This window comes from Sinocyclocheilus anshuiensis, unplaced genomic scaffold (assembly GCF_001515605.1).
Source record: "Sinocyclocheilus anshuiensis isolate Anshui unplaced genomic scaffold, SAMN03320099.WGS_v1.1 scaffold577, whole genome shotgun sequence".
Taxonomy (NCBI): Eukaryota; Metazoa; Chordata; class Actinopteri; order Cypriniformes; family Cyprinidae; genus Sinocyclocheilus; species Sinocyclocheilus anshuiensis.
In genome coordinates, this window is record NW_015539872.1 from 408,023 (window position 1) to 420,130 (window position 12,108).

General features: G+C 36.7%; 1 protein-coding gene across 2 annotated transcripts in view; it reads left to right on the forward strand.

Moving 5' to 3' along the window:
- Positions 1-12,108, forward strand: part of LOC107685241 (EGF-like repeat and discoidin I-like domain-containing protein 3) — a 201,740-nt gene that overhangs the window by 145,760 nt on the left and 43,872 nt on the right. For both annotated transcript variants that reach the window (XM_016481755.1, XM_016481757.1), the window contains 3 exons: positions 7,646-7,801; positions 8,480-8,624; positions 9,038-9,222. In XM_016481755.1, coding sequence (XP_016337241.1) covers positions 7,646-7,801; positions 8,480-8,624; positions 9,038-9,222 — 486 coding nt within the window. The remainder of the gene's footprint in view (positions 1-7,645; positions 7,802-8,479; positions 8,625-9,037; positions 9,223-12,108) is intronic.

Here is a 12,108-nt window from a genome sequence, read left to right on the forward strand (position 1 = left end):
TATATATATATATATATATATATATATATATATCTGTGTGTGTGTGTGTGTGTGTGTACACCACACAACCCAAACATACAATACAATTCAAAAGTTTGTGAAAGTCACTTATTCTCACCCAGGCTGCATTTATTTGATCAAAATACAGCAAAAACAGTAAAGCTGTGAAGTATTACAGTTTGAAAAAAAAAAAAAATTTCTATTATAATGCATTTTATAATTTATTTTTCGTTCCCGTAATGGCAAAGCTGATTTTTCAGCAGCCATTTCTCGAATCTTCAGTGTCACATGATCTTTCAAAACAAAATGTTGCACTTCAAAATTTGCATTTACAGTGTGGATATAATATGGTGCCAAATCTATATCTATATAGTCTACACATTGAATACAATGATGAACATATTGCATCAGATAATTTAATTTGTTAAGATAAATTAAGTTATCTGTGGCCAGACTGCAGATTAAAAAAAAGACAATATGAACTCAAAAATTACAAATTAATAGGAGACTCAAGATCTGTCATTTACAGACTGTTTACAGGGGAAAAACTACCTAACTAAATAAATAACCCATGTTTTAGGTGTTTTTAAACTGACATCTGTGTTCATGAGAGCAGATCTATTTTATTACTGAAATCAGTGCAGTCTGCAGTGGTGTGTGAGAGTCTCTGTGTGTGTCTGTTTATGTCTGTGCAGGACTCTCATTCTCCTACCACCCACCACAACAACTTAAAAACCCTGTCAGTGGCTGGAGAATTGAGATCATGATTGGTAAACGACTCTTGCGTGATTGGGTGTCAGGCTGATAAACGGCCTTCGGGAATTACAGCCATTTTATGTCCACCGCCTGCAATCAAATCAATTTCCGCAAAACTGACAAATATTGCCATGCCAGATGTTTCCAGTGGCCCCTCCACACATGGCGCTAGTGTGCATCTCCATTAGATGAAGTGACTCCAGCATCTGTGGCCATTATGAGCATGAAGTATCACCCAGTCATGGCCTTTTAGTCATGTGGCTTTAATTGGTCACCCCTGTTTTAGTCTCGTGGAAGTCTATGAAAGGATAGATTGAGATAAATTGGTGTATAATTAACATTATGGGTGGGCTATGTGACCAGAATATTATATCACAGTAGGAGTAATTTTATATCACAGTAACGGTATGCAGAACTAGTTTTTTTCCTCCTTCTTCTTTTCCTAAAATTACATATATTAAACAGCCATGTGGTGATGGCTGTTCTTTTTTATTTATTTATTTATTTATGAATAAAATATTTAGTGATGCATGACAGCCAAATTCTAATGTTATCCATAGCAAATAAATCTGGCGTCGGAACATATTTTTATTATATGCTGAGCTGCATTTAATGTGTCAAAAAAAAATTATAATATTAATAATAATAATAATCATAATTAGTATTATTATTACTTTAGTATAGGGACCAATTCTCACTATTAACTAGTTGCTTATTAGTATGCCTATTATTAACATAATTTCTGTTTATTAGTTTATAAAGCACATATTCTGCATGATCATGTTCTACATCCCTAATCCTACCCAATACCTAAACCTAACAACTACCTTACTAACTATTAATAAGCAGCACATTAGGAGTTTATTGAGGCAAAAGTCATAGTTAATGGTTTGGTAATAGCGAGAATTGTACCTTAAAATAATGTCTGACCATTATTATTATTATTATTATTAGTATTAGTATTATTGTTGTTGTTGTTGTTGTTGTAACACTTTAGTGTAGGGACCAATTCTCACTATTAACTAGCTGCTTATTAGCATGCCTATTTTTAACATATTGTCTGTTTATTAGTACTTATAAAGCACATATTGATAGCAGATATATATTGATGAATCAAAGACAATTTTGAACATTTAAAGTTTGAATATTTCAAGTATTTCTTGAGTAATGCAAGTAAAGTTCTGTTAGTAATGTGCAAATTACTGTTATTTCTAATTACCACACAAGCCCGCAAGCATTTCAAATGACAAGATTTCTCATCAGCGCTATAGAAATTCACAAAGTGATTGTTCTTTCAAAAACTTGACGTGTTCTCCCAGCATGTGCTGTAGCCACTGTCAGTGGTTTAGCGAGTTTTTGATACATCTTCAGTTCAGAGACTTAAAGGCTAGAAGAACGAATTCAGCTCGTGATTTGTGTGGCCCCTCAAAATCCCAGCCCATTGCTCACACACAGTAGGATGGTGAATTAGCTGTCATCAAGTGTAGCTGACTGTGAAGCAACACACACACACATACACACTCCCCACTCAGCGATGACAAATCATTTTAAACCCTGTATTATGACTATTACTTTTCCCCCATTTCATGGCTGTCTGTCTACGAGCCTGAGCTGTTTTCCTCTTCCCTTCCACACTCTGAGCACTCAGCTTCGCTCCACGCCCCGTCCCTCAGGAGCCTCTCAAACAGCTTTTTACCTCTGGGGAAAACAAAGACTTGACTGACTGCTCTCACTCGCTGTTTGAAGGCTGACTAAACGCCTTAACTTAGTCTTGGGTCTCCGAGCATTTCTCCATTAGTTAGACAGAGGAGTTATGCTGAGGAATAGTGTGGGAGTTATTTTGAAAGGCTCATTACGTGCAGATCACCTCTTTGCTCAACGATAGCGGTTTATGTGTACATATGTAGAGTGTGATGGATGGGGTTGTGCCATATGTGTGCAAGTGTATGCATTAATACGTGTATGCGTTTAGACAGCAGGAACACAGGCTGCGAGTCGAGCATCAGCATGTGCTCATTTCCATATTGCTCTCGGTCTCCCCCTGTCATGAAGCCATGCACGAAGGACATTAGTGCTTCTGTCTTTCTGGTGCATGCTGGAAGTGTGTATAGGAAGCTGATTTGTAATTTCTTCATTTTAATTTAGTCTTTTGCATTCTACTGCATATATTTACTACATCAGTGGTTCTCAACTGGTGGGTCGTGACCCCAAAAATGGCTGTCAGGTTTGCTCTGATAGGGTCACAAAGAGCAGGGACAGAAAACAATGCTAGGTGCAAAATATAAAACGTAACAAACCATATAATCGTGCATGGTTAGGATTGCAAAATAAAGCGTCTCTAAAAGGGAGGAAGAAAACATATTTTTGTTGCTTAAGACCATGCGTCAAAAAAAAGCCTACAATAAATTTGCCTGTCGTTGTGTGATACATTTGTTTCAAATGTTAGGCCGGTAAGTGACTGCTGTAAAATAAAATAAATTAAATAATAAAATAAAATAAAAGAATAATTGTATTTTTATTTGTTATGCATATCATTATGCTTAAGGAATATAATAATAATAATAATAGTACTGTATGTTGTTGTGCTTAGGGTAATAGTAGGGTGCTTTGGGTAATAGTTTTTTTTTTTTATTGTGTTGCATTTCTGCTGTTGCTTATGCATTTACCAAATTGTTATGTTAATAATTTAAAAAGGGTTTATTTTATTTTTATTTTTTTTTTAAGTTACACATTTTGTTGTGCTTAGGGTAATATGAATCGATTTAATGTTTTGAGGGCATCTGGTACTTAATTATATCCAATAAAGCATGTTTGTAGTGTTGTTGGGTTGCCATCTGATGTCCAATGAAAATTCTAGGTCATGAGGCAAAAGCAGATGAGAATCACTGTTTTACATAATCTTATCTTAGATTTTTTTTCTTGTTCTCCCACTAAGCACTTAAATTTGAGTGATAGTGTCTGTTGTACCAGAGCTGTGCTGCACTGAGTCGTGATCCACACAACAGTTTGGCTTGGCATGGTGTCAGTCCCTCTAGGCACGTCCTCCCTCCCACAGCAGGTTCAGTTGTACTTCAGATTAACGCTAACATTGAGGATTTGCCCTGCTGTGGAAGAGCAAACTGACAACGATAGCACGAAGTGAAGATGGGGTGAAGTGATGAGCCAATTATGTTATGGTTAAACTTGTCTGTCTAGAGCCATTTTACTCTGCATAGAAGCTGCATCAATGCGGCAAAAGTTGCACATAAATGTATTTGCACAACAGTCACAGTGTATCACACACTTGAATGTGGATTATTGATTTGTTTGCACAGTGGACTGAGTACATGATGCAGGTTGATTGACATGACAGAGTGGCAGTGGAAAGACACAGTTGGAGACTTTGCCAGTCCAGCTGCTTTTCTGTGAAGGACAGGTTTTAGAGTTGACTCACACAGTCGGTTCCCTCAGTGTTTACTGTTCAAATGTAAAAATATATATATATTTTTTAAAAAGCCTCAATTTCTCCAGAAACATGCAGCTCTATTTTGCACACAAACAGCTCTTCATCAAATCCAGTTTTTTTATGTAGCCAGCTGATTTTTATTCATGGTATTCAGTAGCAATTAAATGATTTGCAAAAAGAGACACAAAATAAATGTGTTTGATATCTAAATGTTTGACTTGTGGGAATCGATAAGCAGAATCGGAACTGGAATGTGGAATTGATAAAATTCAAACAATACCCAACCCTATCAACAATGCATGCATACTCTTGTTTGCCTTTATGTCTGTCTCCTTGCACAATAAGGAAAGCCACAATAAATAAAGTGTTCAAAAAATGTACACTGTCTAAATGCCAGTAATGTAAACAAGATATAAAAGTCAATGTTTCGGACAGAGCCAAATTGCCGCAAAATAAAAATTACTGTCTGTCTCCATCAGATACATCAGTCCCAGGAAACCTAGAAATAATTCTATCATTCTATAATTTATAACCTAAGTAGTCAGGTTAGTAGCATTGCTAATTATAAGTTTATTGGAGTATGTTACAAAAAATGCAATTTATGTTTATCTACCTAAGAATTTCATGTTAATTTTTATTTTGTGTATTTTTTTTTTCTTCTGTGAACACAGGTTATGAAAGGAGTACATTTGTGATATGTTGTGCTTGCAGTTTACCTGTGACGTTTTAGAAAAAGTTAAGGAAAAAAAAAATATTTGATATTCTACAGGCTAGCTACAAAAATAAGTTACTCCCAGAAGGCTGTCAGGTTGTGTGGCCTATTTTAAAACCAGAGGCCTGTAGCTATTCAATGTGCAGAGCTTAAAATACTTGCTAAAATACTGAAAATGCATCTCAAGTAGAGTCAGTGGAGTCCTGAAAGGATCATTCATATTACATAACAAATAACAAAAAATAAATAAAAATCTGTATATGGCATTTTTGTTTTCAGTGAGGGACATGTCCTTTTTACAAAGGTTAGCTTTGTATTTTTGCGGTAGAGCCCTACTTTAAAGATAAACTGCAAAGCTATGTTGATATGCATGTGATGTTACAGCTGTAGTTTGTCAAACACAATACACGACTTTCTGCGTGAGAGCGCCCTCCGGCTATGAGTATGAATGTAACATACACTGCGCGGAATGTTTAGCGCGCCGTGATGTTCATCTCGCCTTATTCTGGGTCCGAATAAAACATCAGATCATGCACAGACTATCCTGTCTCTTTGAATTTAAATGTATATTTATTCACACCGGCTCTTGAAAACCTCTATGCGAACACACTTGCCCGAAAAAGTGCGGGGGACGAATTTACATGATATTAAAAGTGGGGGGGACACATCCCCCGCGTCCCCCGCGTAATCTACGCCCCTGCACCAGGTTCAAACATACTCCGTTTGCAGTGTGTATGCAGTCCATGTGCTGTACGTAAGCGGTGCAGAAGCAGCACGGACTGTGCATTCACACAAGAGTCTGCAACTGATCCGTGGCTGTTTACCACAAACACAACATTTATCCATTATTTTGATTTCAAATTTTATTATTTTTTTTACACATTACAGTAATACAATATTTCATAGATGTGTTTAAATGCAATAAATATAAGCAACATATTGTTCAATGCTTTTTACTTTTGCATTTACTTCTAGATTTATATATTAAGTTGCTCAAGCAAGTGGCAAAACATTTAAACTCTTTTCTTACATTATCACAAACATTCTAAATTAAAACTTACTATAGACAGAAACAGTCAGCTCTACTGCCTTTTCTTTTGCATTTAAATAGTTTACAAGCAATCCTGTGGTTCATAAAGAACTTTGTTTAACTACCTCCACGAGTGCCATCTATTATTGCCTTGTTTATCTAAAAGTGCTCTTTTCCTTTAAACCTAGCCAAAAAACCATATGTGTTGACTGTGAAACACAGTAGACTTTAATAATATGCATTTATGGTGTAATTACTACATTTTCGTGTCAATCCATGTTCATATTTAGCGCAAACAATGCGCTGTTACTTTAATTCAGCGCGTGCAGCAGAAACTATCTCTGCACTACTGCAGACGCACCGCTCCTGGATCGCACTGCCGGACTGCAACCGTGTGCAGTGTGAACAGTTTAATCTGTTAACTTGAGCGCAGAAAGAAACGTATATATATATATATATATATATATATATATATATACAGTGGTATATATATATATAAAATATCAGTGCAAGCTTTTTATCTGAATTTAATGAATTTTACTTTTATTTGTTGTATGCAGCCAAATATGAGAATATTAGTCTAGAAAAAGTATTTAGAATTATAGTACAAAACAGTTACAAAATGTGTTGCAAGCTGCTTAATAATGACATTTCATTGGGTGTAATTTCAAAATGTAGCCTATAATGATTTCAAATTGTGCAGGAGACAATGAATGCAATAAATGAATGCAAAATTGTTGTATATTTACATATATATAAGGATAAATAATACATTTGACATACATTTACATTTAGTCATTTAGCAGACGCTTTTATCCAAAGCGACTTACAAATGAGGACAACAGAAGCAATCAAAATCAACAAAAGAGCAATGATATGCAAGTGCTATAACAAGTATACCCAACAGATATTTCCAAAGCATACATACTCCTGAACAAACCACAATTTAAAATTAAAATCTTGGTTGCAATTCAATTGACATGTCTTTACATAAAAGGATTAACTTTTCAAAAAAGGATTAAGCAGAAAGTGAACTTCTGTGTGAACAGTGCTTCACTGTTGTCAGTGAACAATGCCTTTTTACCTGGAAGATATTGCTGAAAATTTGCTTATGTGGCTGCACCTTAAGTCACTAAAAGGTGAAATGATAAGGGGGTTTTCAGGAACTCTTTCTGCGAGTTACATTGTTGCGTCAATAGGCGGCGACAGGTGACTGTCTTCACGGGTGAGTCAGCAAATCATTTTATTCAAAGATTTGTTCAAAAACACTGACTCATTCTGAGACAACGCAAATGAGTGTTATCCTCAGTGTTGCTCAGTGTTCGGCGGTTCTGCTTGCTTTGCGGACCAAAAACAGACAAAGTCACCGGCAATTTGAAAATAGACCGTTTTTTGGGGCACTTTGATTTTTCTTTATTTACATAGTTGTCCATTAAACTTAAATATAAATCAACTGCACATGCAAAATGTGTTGTGGCAGTGTTTCAGCATGTCTGTGATTATCAGCGGCCCTAGCATGTTGCTATTATATTTCTTTATTGTGTAATTACACGTCTTGTCCTGTCTTATTTTGCTTTTACTATATTCACAAAAACTAAGATAAATCACACACACATATATAAATAATACTAAGATAACACTAAAGAAGATCGTTTCTATCTCTCTCTCTGCATCTGTTCCTCTCTCTTTTGTTCTGTCTCAGATTAACCTACAGAGGAGGATGCGGGTCACAGGAGTGATAACCCAAGGAGCCAAGCGCATCGGGAGCCCAGAATATGTTAAGTCGTACAAAGTGGCCTACAGCGATGACGGAAAGACCTGGAGGACGCACAAAGTCAAGGGCACGGATGAAGATATAGTGAGACATTTTTTTAATTAGCAAAAAAGAGCCACATCAGTCACTCAGCATGTGCTTTTGCTTCTCCCTCCACCTTTCCAGGCTGTATTCTGAGGGGATTGCTGTCAGGCTTCAGATGACATACAGCGTCCATCATCTCTGATGCCATCTTTTTTTACTGTTAGAGAGTGTCCAGATTTCTTCTAATGACTCTGAGTAGTTGCTATTTTGATTATTTCAGACACTGAAAGTTTTGTTATCAGGGAAATTATTTTATTAAAAATAGTATTATAGTATTATATATTCTTGTTCTAAACAACAGTGATAATGGCATCTAAATATGTACATACTAAATTGTGATCAGTATTTTCTTTTAAATCTATTTTGCATACTTGTCATTGGTTCTATTTTTTTTTTCATTTCATTTGTTCAGAACCTAAGCTTATTTAAAACATTAACAAAACATTGTTCTTATTTTTGCTATCTTGCAAGCACTGATATTTCCTTCGAGGAATGCAAACCTAGTCCAGTTTGATCTCGTTTTGACCTTTTTACCTCAAACATTTTTCATAAATGACTTCGATTTAGTGTTAGTAAATACTCTTTTGATTAAAAACCAGTATAATAAATTGGGGTGAGTGTGATGGAGCAGTGTTGACCTCTCTCGTTTTATGAAATCTCCCCACGTTCTCCCTCCAGATCTTCCGTGGGAATATTGATAACAACACTCCGTTTGCCAACTCCTTCACCCCTCCTATCGAGGCTCAGTATGTGAGGATCTACCCGCAGGTGTGCAGGAGACACTGCACTCTTCGCATGGAGCTCCTGGGTTGTGAGCTCACGGGTGAGTCACCTCAATAGACAGCAATACATCTTTCTGAGAGCACGTCCAAAGGCGACTTTAAAAGTGTGTTATACCTCTGAAACATTGTCCAGACTGTCAATAAAGCACAGCACAACATGGTTGAAGCCAGTTTTTCCTTTTCTCCTAGCCAGTTCAGGGGATTTATTTTATACAGCTCAACAATAAGGATTGTTTTCCCCCTGTTGGTCAGATTGTGCCAGTAGTTACTATACAATACATGTATTTATTATTCTTGCTTCAATGTGTTAGTTGAAGCTAAACACAAGCCATAGTTAACCTGTATTCCTTGTAAAAAAAAGACACTAACCAGCGTACATTATTGTGTAACAGCATGTAAATTGGTTTTAGTGTAATACGGTTTTAGGCTAATGACACGCCTTTGAATTCTTCAGGGTGTTCGGAGCCAATGGGGATGAAGTCTGGCCACATTCAGGACTACCAAATCACGGCCTCCAGCATCTTCAGAACTCTTAACATGGACATGTTCACCTGGGAACCTGGGAAAGCAAGACTGGATAAACAAGGCAAGGTCAATGCCTGGACATCTGGACACAGTGACCAGTCCCAGTGGCTGCAGGTAGGGTTTATTAAAAGTGTCCTAATATGCTTAGGGACAATTTACTATTATTGTGACTGTTATTGGCTGTGAATGATTAAATGTAAAGTTGAAATGTGCTGTAATGAAATGATCACTGCAGCACAGAGGTGTACATTAAACAACATTCAGAGTTCAGATGATCCCTAACACAGAACCTCAACAAAGATCAAAGCTTTGTTGTGATTCCTACTGTTTAGCTCCTAGAATCAAAGTTTCAATGAAATCCCAGTTATCCCTTCTCCCTAGAGCCTCTCGCTCACTTGCTCGCTCACTCACTGTTCATTAAGGTAACCGATCACCTTACCTCAGGCTTCAGGCAAGAGCTATTTGCTATCATTCAGCCAAGCATTTTAAAACCACTGTCATCACTTCATATTCAAGCATATTTCACTTTAAGCCTGGCAGTAAAATTACTTTTCATTTAAATTCATTATAGTCTATTCATTTGGCTTATTATGAAATGTTTTAATATGTTGTCCATGGTATCCTCAAGAGCCTTCTCCAACACAGTTGTAGGCGTCTATCCTCCTTCGATCAGTTTTTTTCACAGTCCAGCTTTCACATCCATATATTGATATTGGAAATACAATCGTCTGGACTAGTCTACATTTGGTTGTTAGATTGATGTCTTTACTCTTCCAGATTTGTTGCATGCTTAGCATTGCATTACGTCCTAGTGATATTTGACGCTTTATTTCAGGTGTACAGTCGCCAATTTAGTCAATCATAGATCCCAAAAAGCAGAACTCCTTAACGCATTCAATTTCCTCTCCATTGATAGTTACATTAATTTTTCCAGGTCTAGCTGTAGACATGATTTTAGTCTTTTTGATGTTCAGGTGGAGTCCCATCTTTTCACTTTCCCTTTGAATTGTTATTATAAGGTGTTTCAGATCATCCTCGGTTTCTGCTAATAAAGTTGTATCATCAGCATAACAAAGATTGTTGATATTTCTGCCTCCAATCTTCACACCTATGTCAGAATCTTCCAGACACGAATTCCTCATGATCACTTCAGCATAAATATTAAAAAGAAAGGGGGAGAGAATACACCCCCATCACACCCCTTTCAATTCTAAACCATTCTGTGTTGCCATACTGCGTTCGAACAACGGCTTCTTGATCTGTGTAAAGCGATCTTATCAACTGGGTCAGATGAGGTGATATTCCCAATTTTTGAAATACCTTCCATAGCTTATCATGTTCAACACAATCAAAGACCTTACTGTAGTCAATGAAACACATATAGATATCTTTTTGAAATTCATTGCATTTTCCAATGATCCATCGCAAATTTGCTATGTGGTCACGTGTGCCACGACCTCGGCGGAAACCAGCCTGCAAATCAGGTAGTTCTGTCTCTATGATTGGGAGTAGGCGTTGTAGAATGATTTTTAAAAGGATTTTGCTTATTTGAGGGATCAAGGCTATTGAGCGGTAGTTGCTACAATTCCTTGCATCACCTTTCTTTGATATTGGTATAAAAACTGACCTTTTCCAATCTTTTGGCCACTTTCTGGTTTCCCAGACCTTTTGGCAGATTACTTTAATGGCTGCAGGTGGAATTGACCTATCGGTAAGCCCCTCCCCTCGAACACAGATGAGCCAATGGCAGTTGAGTATCAGTTGCACGGGGACTCGGACATCTTTAGGTTTCAGCACCATAGAGAAACATTGGAAGATCCGAAGCTTGCATCAGTTTGATGGTGTTTATGCTACAAAAATGGAAAAACGATGTGCCTGGGGTACTTGTAACATTGAGTTCCAGGTATCCTGAAAGGATGGGCAATGGAACTTATTTTATTCCATTCCTTGAACCCAAACAAAACAGAGCAAAATGTCCGTAAGCATTCAACCCTAATCCCAATGAAGACAAAAACGTTCATTTTCTGGTTGTCATACTCTCATTAAGTTACAATTTTCATCTGCTCAAGCAGGGCATTAATGTCATCTTGTGTTTCAGCAAGGTATCTCTGGCTAAAACTAGCTAACGTTGAAGTTAGTGAGTGCTCAAGCAGAGCATTAATGTCATCTTGTGCTTCAGCAAGGTATCTCTGGCTAAAACTAGCTAACGTTGAAGTTAGTGAGTCAATGCTACCGTACAAACCTAAAGAGCTAACTGTTCTCACGTCGTGTACAGTGTAGGTCAAAAACACATAAACTAAGGTCTACATTTCAGTGCCTCTCCATATTAAACTGGTTACATGTAAATTTAACACTAGAACCGCCAAAGGTCGCTGTATACCTAAAAGCGCCAGCGGGTAAATTTTACCCACGCACATGGCAACTGTATTTATATGGCTAAAGAACATATTATTTCACTGTATTATGCTACTGTCTTCACAAAGAAGTGTCTAGAGTCATGAAATGATTATGTCTAGTCATCAACTATATTTGTATCCTGTTGTTTTATGTTCAAGACTTTTTAATGCAGGCTACAATCCATAATGGTCAGTAGCCTAAGCTAAAAAAAAAAAAGTCTGCACTGACAACGGAAATTAGAAGGTAGTAGCCTAAATATTTGGGTGGTTTAATATTATAATACAATGTCATTAATCAATATAGTAATATAACCCATGCTATTTAAATGACTAAAATAGCCTATAGACAATAATGAGCAATAATAATTCACCACACTGCATAGGATGATGCGATGAAAAATTCAAGCGCACAGCTTCACCTAAATATTTATTAATTTGTTTAGTTATATCATTTATGATTTGAATAAGAGAACGACACCATTAAACTTTGGGTAATCAAAAAAATGGTTTTATTCATTACATCATATAGATCGGGGGGTTTTATCTTCAGGAAACGGCCAGACTAGAATAGCAACACAGTAGCGAACAATAAACGATATGGCAA